The 27,560-nt window shown below is 35.6% G+C and overlaps 1 protein-coding gene across 1 annotated transcript in view; it reads right to left on the bottom strand.

Moving 5' to 3' along the window:
- brinp1 (bone morphogenetic protein/retinoic acid inducible neural-specific 1) overlaps window positions 1-27,560 on the bottom strand; it is a 108,737-nt gene that overhangs the window by 53,058 nt on the left and 28,119 nt on the right. Inside the window, exon 3 of the mRNA XM_041970596.1 lies at window positions 5,418-5,608. Coding sequence (XP_041826530.1) covers window positions 5,418-5,608 — 191 coding nt within the window. The remainder of the gene's footprint in view (window positions 1-5,417; window positions 5,609-27,560) is intronic.

Below are 27,560 nucleotides of genomic sequence, written 5' to 3'. Positions count from 1 at the left end.
AAAACGTGACCTCTATCCTTGAGTATTTATCAAGGGAACAACATATTTCATATAGGGAAGAACATATTTTTAACCAAGCTCACATTTTTGATTATCAATGCCCCTTACCCTAAGCAGAAAGTATGATTTTTCATGTAGGTATTTTAGCACACAATAATAATAATAAAAAAGAATGTTGATCATATAATAGTCTGAAACAAGATGAATTTCGTCAATTTCAACTTGTTTTATTTCCCTCCAGTGTTTTTTTTTTTTTTTTTTGTATTGCTTTGTATTGATGAAGGGAGAGTCCTACCACTAGGTAAAGCCTTCTCCAGCATATGGAGAAATGGGGTTCAGGCCCCTTGGAATCTGTAGTGGCTAATCCATAGCTGTGTCCCAATTCAGGGTCTACATGGGCTACGGAGTAGTCTCCACACTTGGAAGTCCGCTTAAGGTTTGTAAAATTGGATAGCCTACCTAGCCAATGAGAATTTCCCATAGCCGCAACTTAAGATGTTGAATCGCTCAAACCTTTGAAATTACTGTTTGTATATCATAGAACATTTTAGCGAACATTAACATCGATCAAGTAACAATGTAAAGAAAAAAAAACAAAAAACTGAAGCTCTGTTGTTTTCCAGTCAGTAGACACTTCATTAACCTTTTAAAAATTAACAAATTTCAAATATTACAGAATTTTAATGCCAGTTTTAACAAACATGTTTTAAATGTACTTGGTTTTGTCACGTTTCTACTCAAATGTGGTTATTACTTCTGAGCTTGGTTGCTCATTCGCCACTGTCTTGTTCGCAATGAAATCTAGGAGAAACGAGGCCATGAAGCATGCATCACCAGCAGCCTTTGTTTGAGGCCAAATGAAGTGTGTATTTGCAGGGTGGATTCAGAGGCTTCTTCAGAATGGGACAGTGCTTGGCGCCCCACGATGACGTATGTAGCCGACGAATCTGCACTTCGAAGTGTGCAAACCATGAATTGGGACACAACTCATGTGTGAAAATGATGACTCATGCACCCTGAACCACTCCTTCACAATTTGAGCCCAATGAATCCTTGCATTGTCATCTTTGAATATTTGTACAGTAAGCACTAGGCATGACTGCTGCATCACTTTATCTGTCTCTCTTGTCACCCTGATGCACCCATCACTCTGGAACAGGATAAAGCTAGACTCATCAGACCACATGAAATTCTTCCATTGCTCCAGAATCCAATCGTTATGCAATCTTTCTTCTCTGGTTAGCTCACTGATTAATGGTTTTCTTATAGCTACACAGCCGTTCACTTCCTATCCCTTGAGTTCCTTTTGCCTTTTGTGTGTGGAAATGTACTTACTTTCACTATTAAACACAGCCCGAGTTCTTTTGTTGTTTTTCTTTGATTTGAGCTCACCAATGGTTTAGGTGTCAGTTTAAACTCAAACATGACCTTAAACTTAAACTTGACCCTTCTTAAAGAGACTAACATATTTCACAGGACCATGAGATGTGTCTTTTGACATGGTTGTATGGCTTAAATAACTTGGTGCAGCTGAAAGGTAATCGCCCATGCAGTAATTTTTCAATCAATGGCTCTTAACAATTTACTAAGGTAAATCCAGGAGGTATTTTTTTTTCTTTCATGCCAGGCAGTGTATAAACCTTATTATAAACAGTAAATCAAATTTCCTAAATATATGATTGTGTAATAATAATCTGACCAGACAGCAATGCTCGGTCTTCCTTCTTGCTTTTGGTTTCGAATGTTTTAGAATGAGATTTAGCTGCTTTAGTATGTCACCCTGGTTTCTGAAGGTCATATACTGTACCACCGGGGAAGCCGTCACACCTAACATAGCAAACCATGCTAACTGACGTCTCCTCACTGAAATTATCATATAGTGGAAAAACCCTCTCAAGAGCTTATTTTTGGTTTGTCCCCTCTGGGCTATTGTATTAACATGGGTAGTTTGGCACTTTTCAAATATTCAGCCCTTGTGGCTTGGAGTATTTAGAAGAGTCAGCTGTTTCGGCTGTCAAATGGCTCTTCATTAACTATCACTCAGAGCTTCTAATTTAACAATTATATATGGTTTGTATGTCCCTAAGCACATTTTAAGTTTGTGTATTCATTAATAAACAAAAATGACAGTGACTGTTTGATATTTTAATCAAACATTTAAATGAACAACAAGGTAAAAATCTCAACAAACAAATACAATAAATACAGATCAAAGTCTTAACATTCTCATACCTTAGATTAACTTATTTCTCCACTTTTTTCCCAAATGCATTTGTGTTTAAATTCATTTAGTCTGTCTCTGTCACTCCCTGTACCTGGTTTGTACCTCAATACTACTTGTATTCGGATAGTCAGTTTCCCTTCACTCTTTAAGATGACGGTATGAGCCTAGTCTTTCCTTGCATATGATTGACCGCATCTTGTGTCCATTAAAATGAAATCCTACCCCTTCTGAAGATTTGACTGTCCTTAATTTGGTTCTTCTTGTTCATTAGAAAAAAATGGCACTTAGAGCCAGCTTGTTTACAGAGGAAACATTCCTAATGGCAGAAAAGTGTAGCTGAGGTGTAAATTGGGGTATTTGCAGTATTTTCTGACATGAACGGGTGATGTTAATGGTTTGTTGTTGTTGGCAAGTTAATAACTAAAACAAAATACAGTTCTAATTATGTTACATAATTCCCCAAGATATTATGCAATACGTTCATTAAATTAAAATTAAACATTAGATTTAGTTTAGTTTATTCAAAAAGAGAACATATTGACATACAAAAGTTGTCATTTAAACTGAAGGAGAGTTGTATAACTGTGTGACTCAGGTCTTCCATGGAAGCTATTTAAAGCTTACTGAGGGAGCCTGTAAAACAATACAGCACATACAAAACAAAACAATACAATACAGTAAACATTAACAGACATTAGACAATCATGGATCCCATACATGAAAGCTTTCCCAAAACATTTAAGCGTAGCAAGTTAGATAATAGTTATATATTGTAGTTAAGTATATGTAGAACTGCAATTAACAGCCCTTTTCATCATAAATCAACCATTTGCTCTGTTAATCGATGACCCCAATCACTAAGTTAATCAATCAATAAGATAGTTAGCAATAAAATGTACTATTTATTAGTTTATTGATTTTAAAGTGTTCAGAATTGTTTAAAAGAAAGAAAGAAAGAAAGAAAGAAAGAAAGAAAGAAAGAAAGAAAGAAAGGCAACCATTTTTCTTAGTTCAGAGGAAGGGTCTTCTAATCGAGTTCTTCACACTTAACCACTCAACTTTAGGTTTCTTCGGAGAGGGAGAATTCATTTCTTTCCTCTCAAGTGTATAATGACTCATAAGACCACAAAGTATAGGTGGCTAAAGGTAGAATTTGCTTCTTCTTCTTACTTTATCACTAGTCTGGCTTGCACATTGTTTTGGTTCATATAGCTGTTTTCCTTAATGGCCAATTGTGAGATTGAGATAAAAGTGTGCTGACTCATAACTTGAAACAAAAGGCTTCAAGGTTAAAGAAAACATAGCAACAACTCAGCCAGAGAGGATGAGCCAGAGGTTAAATGTAAATAGAGACAGGAAACACAGAAGGTGGTGCAATACAAGAAGAATAAAAAGGATGCTGTGGTTGAAAAAGACACTGTGATAATTTCAGTCCCTGTTTTTAAAATTCTCCAATTTAAACCACATGGTGCATCTAAGACCTCAGATTTCTTATTTGGCATTCTTAATTTTGCATTACGCCCACGTGGTGTTTCAGCTCAAGATTTTAAAGTAAGTAAGAAAGAAAAAAAGAAACAAAGAAAGAAAGACTTTCCTTTTTCCTTGATCTTAGTCTAGGCTAAGATCAGACTGTAGAGTTAAAGTTTTCACCATTTTTCCTAGTTTTACTTGCTGTTTTGTCATATTTAGGCATAAAAAGTTTTGCTCCAGAATTGAAAAAATGAAATAAAGAAAAAGAAATAAGAAACTCAGTTTGTATTTGCAGTCAAAGTGGCATTTAATACCTCCCAACTTCAAGGATTTGTCAGAGCAAGGGTTCTGTCAAAACACTTCTTTGTGGTACAAAGTAAAAGTGAGTAGTGGCTGTCTATTCTCTTTTTTGAAGGAACATTAAGCTCTAATAACAATCTTTGAATATAAATCACCACAGAGGTCAACTAATCAGAAAATTTTCAAGGCAACAGCATGTTAATCCGTTTAGAAACAAAAGACGTTGCTTGGCATTGCAGATCTTTTTTCTTTGATACAGCCTGGAGGGATATTGAGAAATTAAGAGATTGAAAAATTTTTTACATGTTTACAAGGGCACAAAAGGATATTGGCCGCTACACACACTGTCTAACCTGCTGTTCTAGACCTTTTATTTCACTCACCAAAAAGAAGAAGAAAAATCTCTGCTACAAATGTAAACATGGCTTTGTGTTTGTTTGTTTTAAATTGGTCGTATTTGTTCTCATAAAATAACTTTTTATGCATAGATATTGAAGTATCTTGCCTAAAAGTGATCTTTAGCAAATGTGGAGTTCCACGAGCCAAGTGTAACACATACTGAGACATTACTCAGAGAAAATCATTACATGTATCATGAATTTTTCTGAAAGGCATTAATTATGAGATTACAAGTCTCAGCATTATACACCACTGAAGTTACTAGCCTACTTGGCAATCATGCATACAATTATACTCACAAATTTGAGGAACAGAGTGCATTATCTTACTAATTATATCTTTTAAATGCAGTTAGCTGAGAAATCATGATTAGTTGCCTTCATGCATCTCTCAGAGCTTGAGATAAGATAAACAATACAAGGAGGAAGCCATTTAAACTTGGCCAACAAGGGTGCTCAACTGTTTATATTTCTTTATTTATTTATTCATTTATTTATTTATAAAGAACTCCCTAAAGATAAAACATCCATTAAAGGCTTCTTTTTTTTTTTTGCATTTCTTTCCTTAGGGGTTGTTGGTAGGGGTGTGGTTAAAATAAAATAAGCACCACCTATGGTGGCAATTGGAGGTTTGAGTTATTCACTCATTTCTTTGTTGTTGAGATAACATGACTGGATCCTGCTGGCTGGAAATTCTACGTTCTGTAGTGCATTTAATTTTACAAATACATTTATTTTTGCTGTTTTTTTCATTAACCCTTTGAAAGTGACATATTATAGTAGGCCTATAACCTGGTACTAATATTTAATTTGAAGTTAAGTTACTTCTTAAGTGATACATTTCCACAGATACAAGTCTCTACATAAATTTGTTTCTGAAAGAAGACTGCCCAGCTATGCTTGCAAAATATTTCATTAACATTAAGCATGTAAGCAAAGGACAAACCATGTGTAAACAGAATTTAAATTGTGTGAAAAAATTATCAATCAAGCATGAATAAATGAAACAAGTTAGCCTCTCTTACCTCCCAGTGTGGCTGAGATGAGGATGTGGGTCCCATATTTCTTAATAATAGTGTCGATGAACTGCTGAGTTGTGGGTCTGCGGCCCAGCAAACGTACGCTGCGCTGGAACTCAGGCATGAGTGGCACAGGGTTCCGGATGAGGTCCCTTCTCTCAATTGCAGTGTTCCTCACCTTCCAACGTGCAAATTCCCTGATGAATTACAAGAAAAACAACTGCTCACACTGATACACTGTTATTCAGGACATTCAAATAAAACAGTATTAATTACAGTGACAGCAACTTAATTATAGAGGCTGTGTCTTAACAAATGTATTTGTGAGAAGCTACAGTGTTGGTGGTTCACACAGAGGTCTGGCTCATGAATAAAAGAATGGAAGAGAGTGTGGTGTTTTAACAATTCATAAAGCAGCTCTACGTTGTGATTATATCAAGCTACCCAGATTTTTGAAAAATACAGAATAATAGTACAAATTTATAAAAGGTATGCCAATAAATTAAACATGACTAAATGAAACAAGTTACTCTCTCTTACATCCCAGTGTAAGAGGTAACTGGGAGGTCATTTGCACTCTTATTTCCCAGGGTAAATTTGCATACAGATTTATAATAGGTAAACAAATAAAAATAATTTCTAGATATCATACTGTGTCATTTCATTTAGCTTGACATTACTACAAAAAATGACTTTGTTTGGCACAGAATGTGACCATCAAACGATTTCTTTATATGCAGCTTTTTTGATTGTATGTCAGAAAATAAATCTGCATACTAACAAAAACCACCAGTGGATAAAATGCTTGTGATTCTGCCTTAGTTGTGTTTGGGTGCAGTTAAAGATTTATTTTATAGTGTTAGAATGTAAAAATGATGTAGCAAAATATTTGTGTGGATGTTGATGATGTTTGCTCCAGTACCCACTCAATACCCACTGAGACACACATCAAAAAGGCATTTCCATGGACAGACATTACAGACATCGCTGTTGCTCTGAGAGCTTGAAAAAAAATAAATAAATAAAAATAATCCTGCCCCCAGGAAGAACAACAAAGGAAAAGAAAAACTAATGGATGGATGGATGGATGGGTGGATGGATGGATGGATGGATTAATTAATGAATTTTTTTCTTCACAGCCATTGAGAATTTCTTAAGTTTAAAATTTCTATCAGGAGAAATTGTTTGATGAATATTTGACCACTGATTTTATATCTTCATCTGTTTCTGTGAATCAGGTCTTCACGTTTTATCATGCATATGGACAAAAAGCCGCAGACATAACGTAAGTTCAGACAACCAACGTAAACACAAATTCCAGGCTGTAAAATACTGCCAATAATACCATCTCTGAGATAAACATTTATTTTTTCTGGAAAAGATGTCATGATGCTTTAGTTGAGGCAATACTGGGTCCAAATACTGTTTCATGAACAAGGTAAGTACGGTTATCAAGGTGGCTGAATGATTTCATTACCTTTCATACTGGAGATGGGCCCTTGACTCAAGCACTTCATCGATGTCCTACTTCGTTTCACTTTGCAACTGAATCAAGTCTCATCATTGTTTTAAAGTTTGGTTAGGTTTATGCACAAAAGTGACTGTGTTACATTTAGGTACAACACAGCACTTGTTTGTCAGGAAAGTTCGTGCTTTGGTTTTAAATACCTTCAAAAAAGTTTGCTTAATACCTTCAAGAGGGTTTCACAAATCAATTTTATGTGACACTTTTAGCGTGAAATCAGGTTTAAATAGTTGATGGTTTGATTAGTCTATTGATATAAAATTTAAAAAAAAAGTAATTTCCTAATTACTAACAGGTCCTGAACTAGAACTAGATTTATACAACTTTTTTATCTATATAATTATACTTTTAGTTTCTGAATGATGAGCCCAATTACAGTAAGTGTTTGACCTAAAGTGCATTAAAAGCTGCATCAGATCAAACAAACAACTAATGGGCTCCATGGTCTCTCTCTCTTTTTCTTTTTTTTTTTCTTTTTACCATAAAACTTTGTTCTAATTAAGGTCCAAGATCTGTTTTATATGTTTGATAAATGACTGCACTCATTTTTTGTAGAGTAACCAAAAAATATATGTGAAAAAATATGAAAACAGATACATAAAAACACCAAATCCAATTAAACAAGCTCTTATGATGATTTGAGCAGTTCTTTGTACTGGGATTTATTCTTACAAAAAAGTTTTTATTTATGTATATTTTATTTCTTTTGAAGTCAACTAGATACTTGGTTGCTGTTTATCTCATGAACAACAAAGCGGAAGAGGAAAAAATAAATAAAAACACTGAATTTCAGATAAGTTCAGATAAACTTATGTAAAAAAAAAATAGTATATGTCTCAAAGGGATTACAGAACATATCTGATGATGATACTAGTATTTTCCACAAATTTGAATTTTTAGAGCTTTCATTTGTTTCTTAGCTTGTTGTTGGTTCACTCAGTCAATTAAAATGACTAAAAAATATAATAAAGTCATTTTTTCATGCTTCTTCCAGAGTACAAATCAATCAGCAGAGGAACAGAAGATTTCTCTCTGCTAGATAACTGCTTTCAATGTTGGTAAGATAATTACCATCTACTCCACCTGCAGCAGTGTGGAAGGACAGAAAGCTGTCTGCTCTCTGATTGGACAGTTTAATCAGTCACCATCCAATCAGATAGACAGGGACAAAATTTGCAACCAGAGTCTCGCAGCAGTTTTGTGTTGCACATCTTTGGACAGGATGTTTGTAAAAGAACTTCTATTATTTTCATAAATACAAATCTTTTTTTACAGCCATGCAAATCCTTTTCTGCACTTTTGCAAACTTGAATTCTTCAAGCAGATTTTTTTTGCAGGATGAGAAACTTGATTTAAAAATACAATGTTAAATTATTTGCAAACATTCATTTACAGCTGCAAAATCTTTGACTTTATATTGAGCCCATGCATGACCAGATGAAAATGAAAGGTGTAAAGTTGCTGCTGGCTGGTCCCTCAATGGCTTACCATCAAATATTAATGCCTATTAATGAAGAGTGTGAATGAAAACATTTAAAAAGATAAAAGCTCTGTAACATGTTGTAGACTCTTAATTACAGAACAGCTGGAGCTGCTAGTTAAAGTGCTTAGAATGACACTTTAATTTTAAATCTGTTCATTCGGTGCCAGGGAAATTCTCTATTTCTTTTTTAACTGTTTTGAATTATAATGCAATTAAATGCACTTTTTCAGACATTACTAGATCTTGAGCTTACAATGTTAATGTCTGTGTCTATTATTCGATTCAGTTGTCCACTAAAATCCAATAAAAAAGAAAAAAAGCACTTTTTTGGACAGATATTGGTATACAAACAAGATGTGATTAATTGAGATTAAATAATTACAAAGCCTGTAATTAATTATATTAATTTTGATTTTTTTAAAATCTCTCTCTCTCTCTCTCTCTCTCTCTCTCTCTATATATATATATATATATATATATATATATATATATATATGTACAGAACTGTTACATACACTGCTAATACTGCTAATATTTGTTTCAAGAACACATAATGGGAAGCAGGATGAACAGTTACCTAAAGCGACAGCTTTCATCAACCCACCTTCGGTGAGATGGGCGATTATTACACAGGAGCGGATATTAGAACATCTATCATTGAAGAGGTCATTGATTAGATTCTTGGTTTCTCCTTACCATATGTCAAAATAGCTCTTGTCAAGATAACAATCATATAGAACAATTGTCCCCATGTTTTATTAGTGTCCAGAGGAATAGAGGCCTTCTATATTTAGTATAGATGCATTAATGAATGTTGATGCAGAGTAAAGCAATCCGTGGTTAATATGACAAGAAAAGCACTAATACCTATACCAATGTCTCTAAAAATGTACGGGCCTGTTAATTCTGTCCTTTTCCCATCAGAAGCTTAATTCTCCAACAACAGCCTCATCTTCCTGCCAAAGCACATACTTGCAATCAAGCATTCAGAAAACATAGTCTGAATATTTCAAACCCTGTGGAACACTTGTTTTCAGGTGGACATGTTAAGGTTTATGAGAGCCACATTTACTGCATGCTTACTTCAGTCTAACACCTTCTGTCAATGCACAAACAGCTAGTTGCAGCAGATGATTTTCCACTGCAGGAAAGCATACGGGGGCATTTCCAACACTAAGTTGCTGAACATGCCCCTGCAAAATTTATTTCACGAAAAGATTAGTTTCCTATGTCTCCTAGTCACCTCAACCATATCAAGCTGTAATGTTGTAAGACTCTCCTTTAGTGAGTGTAAATAAATTATTATTTTTTTTAAAATGCTTATTCACACTGTCAGATCATTGTTTTTTTTTTAATATTAGCTTCTATTGGGTATAATTTTTACTGAGTGCAAAATTGGAAACTGATGTCGTAGAGTCTGCCATCGCAATCTCCCACTACCAGTAGGTGTGTGTGTGGGTGTGTGCGTGTGTGTGTGCATGTGTGAGGTTTATGAGCTGTTGCCAGACAATGTTCAAGTGTAATTTTTAATGACACACATCGCGCTGATGCAGGTGCACCTCAGTCCGTAGGCTTGTTTGATTATGCTGTTACTTGTGTTAGTTGTGTGTGTGGGGGATTATGTTGCCAGTGTATCTGGCTTTTTCACAGGTGATGTTAGTCTCTGTGCTTTTACAGTTACCTAATAGATATTGTGCATTTTCGTGACACATGAATAATAGACCAAAAAACTTTTTTTAAGAACCTCAGAAAAAAATAAGTTTTCTGATTGAAAAAAAAATGAGCACCATGAATAAAAGATAGAGCGGAGTGCTTTATAGCTGCTTCATCTCCAGCTTTCCTCACAAATAGGTGGGTCCCTTAAATTGATCGGTCACTTAGTTTGAATTTTCTGACACACCGTCAGCAATGTGTCTGTCTGCCTAAGCTCGGCTTGACAGCAGCAATTTTTAATGCTTTATTCAGCACTCTCGATTAGTCTTTAAAGTTCCATTCCACCCTGCCAGTGGACTGTTAAATGTACAACTTTGTAAAGCTGCCAAGGTTTTAAAGATAATACCCTGGTAACTCCCTCAAAGGACAGATCATTTTATACATTTGGTAGGTTATTGTCAAAGAGCAGTAAGAAGTGAACATAGTTACGAGGAAAGTGAATAAATACCTACATGATAACTGTTTTGACTTTCACAACTGCTCAAAAAAATGCCGCCTTTGCTTTTTTTATGTAATGACATAGAACATAAAGTTATGCCTTTACTACTTTGTGGCACCTTCCCAGAGGTCCTCCATTTGGGAATTTTTTTAATTCCCAGCAAAAACAAAAGTGCTCATCTGGTTGGGCCACACTCACCTCTCTCACTAGTACGTGCTGATTCAGCAAACACTCCTCCAGTTTATTTCTAAAAACTGGAGCAAACACTCAAACAGAGAACCGTGAGATACTTACAGATTTGCTGCAGATGCATCAGACATTTCAGTGTCTGGTGCAGCACCCTCATTTTAACCATCTCTGCCTCTCTCCTCCTCTCTTAGATATCAATTTATTGTCACTGAATGCATCTCATAGCTCTGTAACTTCAATTATGATATAAAACGTTATGTGGTGGCCACATGCACTTGAGCCCTTCTGGCCCAGATTAGACATGCCAGCAGATGGAACATGTGACATGATTCAGTGCTTTACTTCATAGCTCCAAGACCAGTTTAATGACCTATCAAAGGAAGTTAAGAGGAGATAAATGGCATTGAGCTGCATAGAAAGGAGATGGGAACAGAGGTGATTATTGCTTTATGGTGTTTAAGTAACTCACGTGGGAGGTCAGCTACATTACATTTGGCAGTGCAACAGTGTCTGTGACCTTCATACAGGAAACAAGAGTAAATGAAAGCTTTAATGTCTTAGAATAAATATTAAAAGTGGTATCACATTTCTACAGAAGATTCTGCTGGTGCATGCTTTGTGGTTCATTTATTTGCATTCACTAATATCATTATTATAGCTGATTATAATAAGTTCAATACAACAGGCCTTTTTGTGGCTAACCTAGCTTAAAAGAAATAAATAAAAAAAATTCAAATCCAAATAATGAAATGAATTAATAATTTCACAACTTCCCTTGTTAACATAAAAAATAGGCTTTTGTTGGATAATTTGACTACTCTTAAAAAAAAGTATGAAATTAACTGAATGAATGAATGAATGAATGAATGAAAGAAAGAAAAATATTTTATTAATCCCATAAGGAAATTTTCAAATATAATTAGCTATATTATATATCAACCATATTACAAAAAAGAGGTAAGAAAACAAGCAGGGCACAGACAGAAGCACAGGCAAGGTCAAAAACATCATCAGGATCAAACAGGCAGGCAGACAAAGAAGAGAGCACTGGAAAGCAACACAGACAATCTGGCAAATGAGTAGTGGGAGATTGGGAGTATGTATACTACAGGGGCTGCTGAGCAGAGTAAAAAACAGTGTGCAAAGAGGTGGGGAAGATCAGGTTATAAAGCTGGCGTGAAAATACTACTGTACATGTTTCTTTGAATAAACTGTGCTGAAAAAAATGGATATGGGATATACTTGCTGTTTGCAACACATCCTTCACATCCTTATACATATCTTGGCTGCCACACATTCCTAGTGTGAGTTTGGCAACGTGAGGATGCTCGCATTGACTCAAGGTAATGTGTCACAAGAGGGATTTGCGTTATTGACTTTATTGACGAACATGAGCATAGACACAAAGTCAGACAATGGTGGATTTTGTGCTTCTCGGACCTTGTTCACAAACATTGGAATCTTTATGTTTTTTTTCCCCTGTTGCACAGTGACAAACACTTAACAGTTGGCAACAGATTGGTAAACTCTTGTTTTCGGAAATGCCCTGGAAATACAATGTGACCAGCAGACTGGCCTTTTCACTATTTCAGAGTCCAAGTGCTGTGTACTGCCCCTAGCAGTGACCATCAGTACTGAATGTTTTGGCTGCGTCATGCTGCAGCAAGATGGTGCAAAATGAGGACATGTACTATTGCATACACAACAAGTATCCAGCGCTAAGTTTTAAGAAAGAGGGAAACTCCTTTTGTTTGAACATTAACTCAAAAAAATCTAAACCTAGCTGACAGATGAAAATTACTTTCCCAAAACCCAGCATTAGTGCTACCCAGCTCCATATTTTCTCCCTCAATTCCTGAATAGTAGTACCTCACCGCAATCTCAAAGGACTCCAAGAGCGACGTCTGTCTCATCCTTGCAACACCTGTCCCTCTCCTCTTGGCCTCTTCCCCTTCATAATTTCATTATATACTGAGTTATGATTGACTCTCAGATGTTCAAGGAGGTTTGTGGTGTTGCTATAACACCCCTATGTTTTCTCACTCTCATCATACAGCGTTGCTACAGTTCAGCTCCACACGTCATGCTACAGACTGAGTATTGACTGCGTGAGTGGCTCGTTGTTGCAGCTTATTTCACATATGAATATGGCAGGTGGAAGAAAAAGTAGTTCTTATGAACCAGGTATAATTTAGACAAGCTCCTGATATATATATATTTTCCACTGTATTCCAGTTTGTGAAAAAAAATATATTTATCACAAATTACTAAACTATTGATATTCTAACATAAAAATTTATTCTAAAACATAAAAAAAAAACTTTGATTGGGGGAATCTATATTTTAGTACAAATCAAAGTACAAATGAGGTTGCTTCTTTATCCTAATGGATAAAAAGTGTGACTAGGCCATGTCACAACACCTTTCTGGTGGTGTGCTGTCTACTTCAATTAGAGCAGTGCTGTATTGACATTCAGCGAATGCTCCCTAAAGCTCTGACAGGGGCAGGAAACGACTATCACACAAAGTGTCACTGTGGGCGCACTTAGGTGATCCTGATGCTGGAGCCCAGATTTAGACACCCTGAGAGAACATGACAGTCATTCAAAGTAGGAGTGTGGCAGCACAGAGAGAACAGAGACCTGGTTCTGTTGAAAGAACATATCTAATTAATGGAGTGAGAAACTGACTTGGCAGCACCCACCGACAACCTGTTGGGCACCTCATAAATGACATCAGAAAACAATAAAGAGCAGGACTGTTAGAGAATCACACAACTCATCACACCTACAGTAGCTTATTTTCACATTTCCTGGTCTGAAACCATTTCACAGTCTTAACAGTCAAATAAAGCACAATTCAGAAGCATTATTCAGTCAGATGTGGACATTTGTCAGCATGTGGTAAAAATCCTGTTTGGATGAGCATGAATATCTAACAAAGTTGGTGCCAGTTTCTGTTAACTTAAAGCATATGACAAACTTTATAAAAAAAATAAAAAAAAATCATATAAAAGTCTTACGTCCATCAGTAAGGTGGTAATGTTTTAAAAACATCTGCGTTTTTGAAGAAGAAGACAAGATGTCATTAAGGGCAACACTGAGCATTTACAAAGATGGTTTCAAGGATGCAGAAATAGAAAAACAGAAGTTAAGCTGGCCAAAATACAATTTTTTAGCTATCCATCTATTGATAATTTATGTATTTAATTATTTGATTATTTAGCCAGTTAGTTTATATACTTGTTGACCCCTCCAAAAAAAAAGAAATATGATCACAACAGTTTGTCCTCTCAGGGTCAGTCCACAGCCCCATTTTCTTGGTTACCTCACCCATCTGAGACGGTGGTCTAATATATATATATATGCCCTTTTTGCATGAATTACTGCCTCAGTGGGGCATGGCATCAGCCTGTAAGCACTGCTGGGGTGTAATGGAAGACCAGGATGCTTTAATAGCAACCTTCAACTCTTCTGAATTGCTTGTTCTCATGTATCTCCTCTTTCTCTTGATAATGCCCATAGATTTTCTATGGGGTTCAGTTCAGGAGAGTTTGCTGGCCAATCAAGCACAGTAAGCCCTTGGTCATTGAACTAGGTTTTGTTTCTTTTGGCAGTGTAGGCAGGTACCAAGTCCTGCTGGAAAATAAAGTCAGCATCTCCAAAAAGCTTTTCTGCTGGAGGAAGCATAAAGTGCTCCAAAATCTCCTGGTAGATGGCTGCGTTGACGCGGAAATGGACACTAAATGGTTCTTTTACATGACCTGTTTATCTTTAAAGCTCTGTAAGATGGTTCCTTGGACACTACTGAGTTATTTTTGTTTCTCTCTAATCAATGTGAACTGACTTCTCGCCACTACGATGCGTATCAAATACCGCCTACTGCCCAGCACACAGCTGATTCCTCCAAAGACAGTTAATAATGGATAGCTTCCCGTGGAGATGTCCTAAAAATTCTACAAACAGCAGCTTTTCAACAGCTGAGCTGGATAAACTAACAAAGTTGGAAACAAAGCTAGTGCACAGCAGGTCGTTTATTCTTGGGGCATGCTGGTTAGAACACTGGCTCAGATGGGTGAGGTAACCAAGAAAATGGGGCTGTGGACTGACTCTGAGAGGACAAACTGTTGCGTTCATTTTTACCTTTCCACAGCCAGGAAAGCTTTGTTGGATATAGCTGTGAGAGAATCAGGAAGGCTTTATAAAGGGAGCAAAACAAGCCCAAATAACCAACACCACTTAAGAAGGCAACCCCAACAATCTGCAACCATTGATATTTGCAAGGAACTTTACAGAAAATCAAGCCCAAAGTCTCCTATAACAAGCAGACTTGGCAAAACTGCTCCTATGGCCTTTTGCCTTTTGTCTTTCCTCTCTCTCTCTCTTACTTCACCACCTTCCTGTCCAGCCATTTGCTGATAAGGCCACTCTGCCCCTCCAGAAAAAAAAAAAAAAAGAAAGAAAAAAATTATTGGTGCAGGTGCAGTCTCAGCCTACAGGTCCAGGAACACTTTAAATGTGTACCTAACCAAAGTACTTTCTACTGTAAAAGAGCAAGGCTCCCTCTCCCACACAGATAAGAGAACAAGCAGAATCAGTATTGTGTACATGTGTACAACATGTACATTTGTGAAGCTTAAAGTGGTAATTTTTACAAAGTCTAAGTCAGAGAGGTGATGATTCAACACTGTTGTAACTTGTGTAGCTAAAGCTTGTGGTTAACATTGAACTGAATTACATCATAATTTAGTGGATTCAGTATTTGCATTAAGTCTATCTACCAGAGAGAAAAACCATTAGCTACATAATAAATAAAAAAATAGTATTAAATGTTAAATTTAGCTTTAAAGGATTAATATTTAGCCTGCTTTGATGCTGTAATAAAAAGGCAATACCTGGTACATCAAATCTGATTCTGTTGAATGTTTTCTAATATTTCCAGAGTTAGACTCGAATGATAGATTGACTATTTGGAAATCGGTACTACATATAAACATATAAGTCAAAATTTCTTTTCTGTTTTAATTATATTTATACTGCATAAAATTATAGCCGTACAAAAGTTATTTAAAGTTTAAACCCCAAAAATATTTAATAAACAACATTTTGAAATTTCATAATAAAAGTGCATAATAACTGAAAATACTATACCATTCATGCTGAAATGTACGCAAAATATTTAAAGTTCTTCAAACCCAATTATTTTGTTTACTTTTCCTCCTGCTAACACAATATATATTGAAAACTTCCATGGCCTTGGAGGTGATTACACATGTTACTTTCTTCAACTTCCCTTGCATTTACTCTTCAAGTTCTTAAGGCCACTTTTCAGTTTATACATGTTCTGGTCTCATGAGAAATTACCATGACCTCTATATTGAGCAATACATGGAGGCACAACGTGTTCTAGAACTATATGTTGACATCAAGCAAAGCAATAAGCTTTTCCACTGTTGTCTTGGTTTCCAAGGTGGAAAATACCACCTCCGGTGGTAGCAGAAAACTTCCTTTTTGAAAAGGTCAGAGACTTTACATGCACTTCATTCACACAACAGAAAAAATAAATAAATAAATCTTTCCTTAGCATGTAATGTTAGTGACAGAGGAGAGAAAATAAAGAGAGAAATAAATCCCCAAAATGACTTGGGAAAACGGTTAAAAGGTGGCCGGACTGTGCCACTCCACCACAGTTCCCTCGAGTCTGAACATGATGCACAACACCTCACAGTGTTCCCTCTCTCTCTCTCTCTCTCTCTCTCTCTCTCTCTCTCTCTCTCTCTCACGTCAGATTTTTTGCCATTTACTGTCAGTGGTAAATGTGAAACATGATGGCATGGACCTAAAGAAGAGTCAAGAGAAACTGAAGAAATAGGGCATACAAGAGAAAAACAGAAAAATATCATTACGTCATTATGATTACAGCTGTTCACTTTTTTCAGTTAAAGACAGTGCTTCTTTTTTCACGCTTAGATAAATTATGAACAGTTACACCATTATAGAATGAGTTGACGGTTGCTTGGAAATGACAAAACCTCATTATGAAAAATTTACAAGAGTCTGAAACATATTAACATAAAAAAATAAAACATATTTTTAAAAGACAGACAAAAAGATCTTTTTTTTATTGCTTGTGTCTTTTAAAGTCGAGCCAATATATGCAGATTACCAAACCTATAAATATAAAAATCAGCTTGAACTGAGGGAAAACTGTTAGTTTCAAATTATTCAAAGTGAAAAGTGCATCTATAATCATCCTATATTGTTCTGTATAAGTAATTTGTTCTATCTCAAATAATAAATAGTTGTATAAAGGCTATTGGTTCAAATTTGAATTCTAGTAGAAGATATGAAATAAAAAATTATATAAATGATTAAAATGTTTTAATATGTATTTACATTCTGACTGCATTTCATTTGACTAAAATCTAAACCTGTACAGTTATGACTGAGGGTATATTAATAATGCATTAGTAAGTTGTCCTACACAAAACATTTTTTTCATTATTTTACTGTAGCATCCTTCAATTTTCAAAATCCCATTAGACATTCCTGATGGATTTTTGCCACTTTATCCTTCATAGAGCCATGCTTAGCTGACTGAGAGCAGTGCTCCGTAACAGTCTCACCAGAAAACACTGGCAAGCTGTGAAGACTGGGGGAGACTTTTATCCAATAATGATAATTCCCGCATGAATGACTTTGTGAAGTGATTTTGTCTTCCCACACAGTATTGACTTATTCCCTTTCATTCTGTACATGGTGTTCCCACACAGAAACTGTATCGCATGATCTCATCTACTTAGAGAGATGTAGGATGAATGTTATTACATGTAGACGAATGTGCAGCTCAGCAGGGTCTGAATGCCCATATTTGTTGCATCCCAGAGACTGCGTTCTTCTAAGAAAGACCTAAAGGTAAGAGGCTTCCCTGATTTACATGTGATAATATCATTTTAACTTGTCTGGTTCACCAGAAACCCATAATTAAAGTTTTTATGTTTGTTTGGAGACTGGCTTCTGTCAGTGCAGCTCACAAGAAACGTGAACGGTGATACAGATATGAGATGATGATAGAAATTCAGAGGTCTAAGGCAAGTGGCAATGCTCAGTCATTCTGGAAAGAGAATTTATATGTACATAACTTTACATTGTGACAGTTACAAGTGGCAAGCAGGTTGTATCATTGTCATCAAAACTCAAGTAGTAAGTAAGGATCAAGAATGTGTCTACCAACAACTGTGCATTACATAGCTGAGATTTGCGGGGTAATTTTCCCTGGAGGGGAATCATCACATTTATTTCTTTGAGGATGAATCTTTTACCTTTGTTGTCACAGTATTATGTAGCAGCTTGACAGAATGAAAAGGAGGGGGAAAGGAAAGGAGGGAAGGTGGTGAAGAATGCAGGCCCTCCTTTGCAATGGGGTGGGGGATTCTAGTAATAAATCAAATAGACAGAGATACAATTGAAATCCTGCATGAATTTCAACCATGGAATATTATTCAAAATATTATTAAATGAATCTTAATCTTATGCTCTAGTGCACATCGAAGGACTATGCAGAAGGAGGTGGGATATTAGCAGAGCTGTTTTCTTGTGCTCGTTTTATTTATTTCCGCTTCAATACTGGCATGGGCTGGATTTCTGAACAGGGGGAATAGTGTAGGAAATTAGAGGAGCTATTTTGAAATTCTGCAGCACAACCAGTACAGAGACCATGTAAAAATACCTAAGTGACTGTTCCAAGCTAATAGGTTTAAATAAAATTAGATGGTAAAAGTAAATCACTTCAGTATCGCTGGCAAAATTCCCTGTCTGTCAAGCAATATATATATATAAATATATATATATATATATATATATATATATATATATATATATATATATATATTTATGCAGAGAGAGAGAGAGAGAGAGAGAGAGAGAGCCAATATGAAAGTGTGTTCAAACTATGTGAAAAAAGTGATATATTACAAAGCTAGGAGTACCATTGTATTATTATTATTATAGTCTTATGTAAGGTGTTTATAGTAGCAATTTTATCTTTTGGGTCGTAGGTTAAAATTTCGCCGAGCATATCTTCCAATTGTCTATAGAATGATGGCAACCAAATTATTTCAAGAAATGCGTTATTTTACAACATTTTTTCAAGACATGATATTATTCAGAGACCACCTGTGTAAAACAGGAGCATTGAGCTGTTAATGATCATTGTTGTCAGTACAGTGAAAAGGAAAGACAAAGAGACAAGGAAAGAGAATTAAGCAGGGAGGATAGCTGAGATCCACAGTATAACAAATAATAGGAAGAAAAAAATAAAATCTGGGGGCTTAGTTTTAACACTTTGGTATGTATTTATAAATCCTTTTACCAACATAGCTTAGCAAAAAGTTTGTGATTCTGTTTTCAGTAATTACTTTTAGCACACTGCAAACAGGAGTATAGAGGCTCAAGGGGACAGAAAGAGATTTTCATGTTTGAATTGACTTTGTTAAAAATTGCTGTTTCAAATGAACATGTCACTGCTGGAAGAAAGTTTTTGTTACTTTTTCTCAAGTCACTTGGCAGGGTCATAGTTTAATCTAGCTCTGTGTCTCACTCCATCTGAAATCCTCACACAGGCCAGACTTAAGGCCAAAGGATAACAAACATAAATCCAACGCACCTATGACTACAGTGACACAGTAAAAGCAGCAAAGTACAGTTGCTCTTTCAGGAGATATTTATTGGCAATTCACAGTAAGTTGAAAGAAACCTGATGTCTAAAACTATATTGTCCGTATTCACATAGGCGTTACATTTAATCATAATTGGAGCATATCAGTAAATAGGATTTGATTACCTTTTATTGCTGGCATAATAGCTTTGTTAGTGCTCTTTGTGATGAAGCAATGAAATTAAAATGGATCTAATCAAAAACAATCTCTTAATTCGCTTTAATCTCAAGAATTTGATGGGACATGGAGCCAGAAGCGAATGCACGGGTGAGCGACATTAGCATGTGTTTGAATCTAATTAACTGTGTAATGGGGGAAGTTCTGCTGATGATGAACTAGTCTGACTGTGTGTACAGGGACTGAATGGAAATTATTATGAGCCCATGCAATAAATAATGGGAAGAGGCACTGACTTGTACCCAAATGAAAGACACAATCATGAAAAATTAAATTAAAATGTAATATTTTACTAAAATCTCAATTACCCATTTTGGATGATTGTCTTTAAGTTTGGTGTTTGTTCTTTTTTTGTAATAAAGTAAATAAAATAAACAATAATTATAAATGGTTTCTTTTAATTGTGGCTGTAGGGGTTAATTAAACTGAGTTTTTTTTTTTTTTTTTTTAAGATGTCTACAGTAATTTGACAGGTTCCAGGACTGATTTTATGTGTTAGCCTTTTCTCTCTCTCTGTGTGTGTGTGTGTGTGTGTTTGTGGTTTTTTTTTTTTTTTGTTTCTTTTTTTTTTTTTTTTACGATACTCGACCCTTAAGTACACCTCCATACTATTCTCCTGTGGACTGAAATCATACTCTTGTTGATGGATACCATGTCAAAAACATGCAACAGTCAGTAGCAAAATATCACTGCTGCTTCACTGCTTCAAGTCTGTCAATGAGAAACATGTCATTACTTGTTAAAGCCACTCATCAGGCCATTTCTGTGTAAGCCCCAGGAGATAAAAGCAGTCTTCCTGAAGTGTCTTTGGCCTATTTCCAATACTGTGTACTGTTTTTAAGAAAAATAACTTGAAATGCTAATATACCCTATACAAACTTACAAACTTTAAAATTCTGGAAAATTCTCTGTTACCAAGAGAAACAACCAAAAAACCTGTATTCAATTTTTCAGCAATTTTCAGGCCATCAGGTTACAATGCATCATGTCATCCATTATCAAGCATTATTCTGTCATAGGAATTGCAACATGGGCTCATGAACACTTTCAACAATCATTGTTTGGAATTGCTGTTAACAGTTAACACTATCATGGTAAGAATAGGTGAAATCTAAACACAATACAGAGATATTACAGCAAAACTTTCCTGAACTTTTTACTGCTTCTATTACAGTAGTGTGGCTTTGTAGTAGAAGAGTCCAGGCACTAGACTGACCACCTTAAAAAAATTAACATTGCTTTACATAACATTTCCACATCATAACATTCTGTTTTTATTTACATTTTTCTCATCACCCCAACTCATACTGGAGTTGAGGTTGTAAGAGAAACTTTTATACCTAGGATATCTAACAGCAAAAGTAACATGACCAATATTTGATGCACTTTACTCAGAGTGAACTGACTCAGATGTTCTGTAGGAGGCTGAGAATAAACTGTTTTGGATATGTGTAGGTCACACAAAGCATGTGCTGACTGCAGGACAATGGGGCAGGAGAGGAAAGACACCTTTGCTGAGGTGTTTAAAAGAGATGCTGTGCACTGGAACATATTCCAAGGGTATGTATTTTTAGACTTTAGATATGACTGGTGTAAATTAAATCAACCAAAATTCAAGCTACTACTGTAAAAAAAAAGACATTTTTATTATTTGATTTGATGTCTTTGAGTTTCTTCACATGTTGGCAGATTTAGTTCTAAACTTATAGTATATGACTTTGGGTAAATATTTTTTACACTGGGGTCTGTATCTTCAAAATTAGGTATGGGGTTGTCTCTATTTCAGCGTATTGTACCTACTATATTAGTCATCAGCCATATGTGAATGCAAAGGTAGAATACATACATCACACAGAAAAAAAGTATGTTGGTTGCTCCCTGACGACACTATGAAACATAGATTTTGAATCAGTGAAGGAATATCTTTACTTGGTGATCAAATAATGGAAGAAAAGTAATTTAAAACATCAAGATCTTTGAGTCAATTTTGACCCAATATATATATATATATATATATATATATATATATATATATATATATATATATATATATATATATATAATTAATATATATTAGGGCTGGGCAATGATTTAAATTTTGAATCGTGATTAATCGCATCACATGTTGCGATTAATCGTACATTAGTTATGTAAAAAAGTATGCAGTAAAAATGTTCATTAAATAATGCATACTTTTTTTCCCAATTAATTCTATCACCAACCATTTGCTGCCAAGTGGAATAAAATTTTCGTCATCATCATCATGTGCATCATTGTTATATTATTACAGAGGATGTAGGCTGACTTTGATGGTATATTTAATATGTTTTATCAGCTTCGATCATTCCATCACAGAAATGGAAATCTGAGGCTTGGCTGCTACACTATCTCCTTATCAGAGCTTGTTGCTTTTGTGGTGACGCTGTGTTCAGTCTCAAGGGAAAGTGGCTCAGGCGTCCCACGCAGTGAATTAGTCAGTACTTAACCCTGACAGTTTCTTTTTGCCTCCTGTTTCTCCACTAATTACTATCCCTTCCTTGCCAATAATTAAGACATGCCACAGCGGGGGCTTTTTACCATGAGGTTGGAGAAGGAAAATGGCGTGGAATCTCACCCCAGACCAGCGACTGTTGACCCTACCCCACTACCTTTACAGATGAGAAATGCAGATCAACATCAGACATCTAAAGTAATTGTATTTAGGCAATTTCCATATAGACACAGTGGAAACAAACTACATTTAGCTTTCTCAAAAACATTGAGACTTATCTGTGATTTGTGTTAACAGATAAGTCTTTTTTCTTCTTTTTTTTTGTGTCAAGCTATTAGGCATGAAAACAAATTCAGAGAATTTCAATGTCAACATATTTAATGAAATTCTCCCCAAAACAACCAATGTGTCACATTTAAGACAACACAAAGTTCACAGCTGGAGTTAGAATGAATGGGGAATGGAGCTACACACATTTCTCAAGTCCAAAGTCAGAAATTGACTCCTGTCATAAAATGTGATCACCTTTAAGACCACTACTTTCTTTTTATAATGAACTGTTTTATTGCATTTCCATTTGCTGTTTTGATGCTTTTTTACACATTGCAAACTACCTGAATAAGATTATGAACTAGACTTTAAATCTGAAGACAAACAATAGAAGCTACATGATTAAAGAAAACAATATGGCTTGGGATAACTTTTCCATTGGATTTAATGGGAAAATGGTCCTAAAAGTTTGAGCAATTGTATATTCATGATTTTTTTTTTTTTTATTTGTTTGTTTATTTGGTGTAGAAGCATATATAGCAACTTGAAAGACAGAAAGTTTCCTAGCCCTGGGATTTTGGGCTGTCGGAGATACTATAAAAGGAATGCTGGGCTAAATTCACTGTAATTAGCCAACAATAAAGAGCTTAAAGGGCTTTGCAACTGCAAAGAAACCCAGGATTTTAACAATAAGGGCCTGGTGCCTTTTAAACTTTTAATATGATCTGTCAGTAACAACACAATAGTGCAAGTTGTATAAAGCTTTTTAAAAATATTTTTAAATAATATAGCTTTTTTAAACAATAATATAACTTTTAAAAAGTTAAGAAAGTTGTATGGAATATCCATGCCCACAATCCTTGTAGAGTGAAAACACTTTGACAGATTAAAAAAATAAATAAATAAACACATGATCTGTATACGTAGATATGATGAGATGAAGAGAAGACTTTAAGAATATTTTATTTATTTATATATTCTTTTTTGTGAGTGCTGTGCTGAGGTCCGCTGTATTTGTGAGTCATCTGAGCCACTCCAATGCATCTGTGCTCCTCCTCACCTTGAGTGTGCCCTCACTGCTGGCTTACCTGTCAGCTTCCCCATGCCTTGTTTTGATACTGAACTTATTGGACCCCCTTCCATGTCTCTTGTACTTATATACATTTTCTTTATCACATACACTTTTAGCACCTTCCTGTCTCACTGCCTAATGGCATCCCAGACCTCTCAATGTCTCTGTCCTCTTTCTTCAGTCTGTTTCATCCTTCCTGACTTCCCGAGTGCATCTCTCCTTCTTTTCCTTTGGCTACAGCCTGCTGAATTAAACATTGCTGCAGTCCTTCTCAGCAAATCTGCCGACTGCATCAAATCCTCCTTCCCTCTCTCTATCCAATTACAGATACCTCATCCAAACTAAAGCAAGACCTGAGTCGGACAAATGTTACACCTTGTTTCATTTTTATTTATTTATTTTTAAACAGAAGAGGCACAGATGAAAACACATCCACACTGAGCACATAAGACAACCTGGGGCCTCATGTACCAAGACTTGTGTAGATTTCCCACTGAAACATCGCATAAGCTCAAATCCAGAAAATGTTGTACACACAAAAAAATCCAGATGAATTTGTGTGCACACATGAATCCAAGCACATTTCCTCTGTGCATCCCTATAGGCATGGAATTGCGCGCATGTGTTGGAGTAACTGACTCCTCCCTGTCCACGCCCCATTTAAATATGCAAATCATATTTCAGTGAGCCCACACCTGAGATTACCCTCTCTGCACAATAAGAAAATTACAAGAGAATGAGTGTGCCAGGGAAAAGGTGAGGCTGCTTAAGACATTTTACACTTCATGCATGGGGTTATTAACAAGAGTATTTTGCACATAGAGACAATCAGCTTGTTAGAAAGAGCTTAAGCTGTAGTTTAACTGGCAAAAATAAACAGCAATGATGCTGAGAAGACGGGATAGAATTTGGGGGCGCATGTTCAATCCACATCACAGGGATTCATTTTAAGACAATTACGCAGATATATTTACTTACCAAGAAGCCAGCCATCACGCACAGTGCCAGTGTGTAGTCTGTTCCCAACCATGCTGTTACTCAGTATGTATGAGTCATGCATTGAACCAGGCCACCTCATCACAATGTTGGTTAACTGCATCTGCCCATCACATATGATCTGTATATTGATCGAATGAAAATGTTTCCTATACAAATCCATCATGTGATGGCGCTTTTATAGCAATGTGTGTGCAGTCGATAGCTCTGATTACATTAGGAAATCCTGCTGTCGCTGCAAATTGCACTTTAATGTCGGACCTGCATTGTATGGGAATTTGATATACCTGGCTAACGTGGATAATTCTGCCCCAGACGGCTGGCATGGCCCGGCTCAGGGTTGACTGACTTAGTCCTGATCGGTCGGCCAGCTCCCTCTGGAATGCCCCAGGTGCTAAGAACTCCAGTGGGGTCAGTACCTGTAAAAGCACTGGCAGCGCATGGCTCTTCGCTGTGTTGCGCTCCAAGGCCGGCCGCATCTCTACACACATTTCCAGGAAGATTGCCTTAGGGAACCTAAAGATAGCTGATGAGCCAGTTGTCATCATGTGCTAGTAAATCCTATCTGTCTCTGAACATACGCCCTCTTCGTATTGCACTATTTACAATGTCTTCTAATACTGCTGAAGCAGCCATTGGTTTTAACGTATTTTTTGCACCACGATGTGCATGCTTTTCTAGCCCCTCATGTAACTACAGACACATGGGTGTGTTATTTGCTCATCAGTGTTAATTTTTCATGTGTCTTCAATGTGCACATCACTCTAAGGACTGTTAACATGTTTATTTATTATAACAGTTTTCCAGCATTACCTCAGAGTGTCGCCAAACCATCAACAGCTGTAGATATCCGCACGCCAGCCATTAAGCAAAGCGCACAATTCCACGGACATTTCACTCTTGATACATCCGAACTTTACAGGGAAAAATAGAATAAGCCACATTTTTGTGCGTACACACCCTTTCTACATGAGGTGTTTGTGTGTGTGTGTGAAAAATAGTACATTTGAAGATATTTCTTTGCAGTTTCCTATTTGTCAAAATGTAAAATAAATAAGAGTGTGCAAAATAAGTAACTGGATTGTCTAATAACTGTTTTTTTTCCCTTTTTTTTTCTACAAGTTTAAGGCATAAATCTTAAATATATGCTACTCTGCCAGTCATGTCATGTAAGCACTGTCCTAGAAAAAAAAAAAAAAAAAAAAAACAGGCAGAGATGTGTTTCCAGGTCACAACATACATCTCTGGATAATGAAACTCTTATGTTGTAGAAAAGCAGACAGTCAACCTATTCACATGTTTTACAATAAGAGTGCTTTGGAAATATATCAAATTAAATTATAAAAATCACATTTTGGTTTCTGTTTCTTTTTCCTTTAGTCTTTTTTTTTTTTTTTTTTTTACTTTTCTTGCTCTTTTTAAGTTTTGTTCGTTATTACAAGCAGTATAATTTTTAGAAAAACATTTGAAATATCTGGGTTTAATTAAGCACCCAACTCAGTCACTGGATCAGATAAAACTTATAATTATTTCTCTAGCAAGTGTAACACCAAGTTCCTTTTTATAAGCACTTTTGAGAAAGTAATAGCTGTGATACATTATATGTGTGACAGTTTCATATGATGCAAAATTTTAGCATTTGCAAAGAGAAATTTTTAATTTATTGTAAAATTTAAATTATAAGTTAAAGGATCCTGCGTTTTTTTTTTTTTTTTTTTTTTTTTTATGTGATACAATTTTAGATGATAAACGTAACCATGTAACATTTTTGGAATGGAGAAAAATGTAGCTTTTATTATATAACTGTTACATTTTATGTGGTGAACAAATGTGTCTTTCAAAAACTAATTACAATATTCTAGGAAGTAAAGGAGTTTGCTATCATGAGAGTTAAGATTGCTCCCAAGCTGGTGGAAAGATCAGTGAATATGTTTTCCATGCTGTATGCATCTTCACCTGTTGTGTAAACACTTAACAAAGACATGAAGTGAAATAAAAATTAGTATGGTCATAGCTGATATGTTGTAGAAGTTTATCTGTTGTAAAATTACTGATGTGATAATAATGTCGGAGCCACTCTTTTAGATGAAGGCTTTAAATTAGTGCTGGGCAACGATTAAAATTTTTTAATCGCGATTAATCGCATGACATGCTGCGATTAATTGCGATTAATCGCCTCGTTATGCGCAAAATGTCTCTTTCCTTTAAAAAAAGGCCTACAGCTATAAAAAGAAAATACAGTAAGTTTTGGTTTACAAACACGACATCAGGGGTCTCCAACCTGCGACTCTGGAGCTGCAAGTGTCTCTCTGGACCTTCCACAATGCCTCTAAGTACGTGGCTAAAATATTTTTTTTAAATCTATCTTTCTTGTCATTGGGTTGGAAACCATGGACTTTTTTTCCCTTTCTTTTACATCATTTTCCACAAATATCTACATTCCTTAGCAGAAAGTCTGTCTATCCTCTTTTTTTTTATAAAGGTTTTATGTTTTTCTTTATTTTAAAACCTTAAAAATGGAATTAAAAATGTGGTTCTTCAAAATTAACAAACATCATATGGTGGCTCTTCATTAAAATATATATATTAACTTGCCTTTTTGAAAAGTCTCGTAACATTTGTGTCTCTAAAGTAGTTTTATTTAGCTGGCTGAGGGAAAAATGGCTCTTTGGACTGGAAAGGCTGCAGACCCCTGCACTAAACACATAAACAGGTTTAGCAGCAGTTTTCTCTTTAAACAGCAACAGTTAAAATATTTCTTCATATATATTTATAAAATTAAAAATTTATGAGAAAGAAGGATGAAATGTTCAGGATTTACTAACTAAAAGGTAAAAAGTCAGCAGGATGAATTTAAAGCTGTGAAGCTGCTTCCTTCTGAACACAAAAGGAACAATATGTGATGAATATCAGCATCAGGTGAACAGACAGAAAGCAGGATTAGAATCTCACAGCTTCTAGATGGTGAGGAGAGAGAAATATTCACAATATGCACAATAACTTCCATCCATGCACCTTCAGTGTTTCATTATCCAGGTTTCTGGCCTATAATTTCTCTAAACTTTAATTTTCTGCCTC

This window comes from Melanotaenia boesemani, chromosome 19 (genome assembly GCF_017639745.1).
Source record: "Melanotaenia boesemani isolate fMelBoe1 chromosome 19, fMelBoe1.pri, whole genome shotgun sequence".
Taxonomy (NCBI): Eukaryota; Metazoa; Chordata; class Actinopteri; order Atheriniformes; family Melanotaeniidae; genus Melanotaenia; species Melanotaenia boesemani.
The sequence above is the reverse complement of the archived record's forward strand: the minus strand, read 5'-3'. Positions and strand labels throughout refer to the sequence as shown.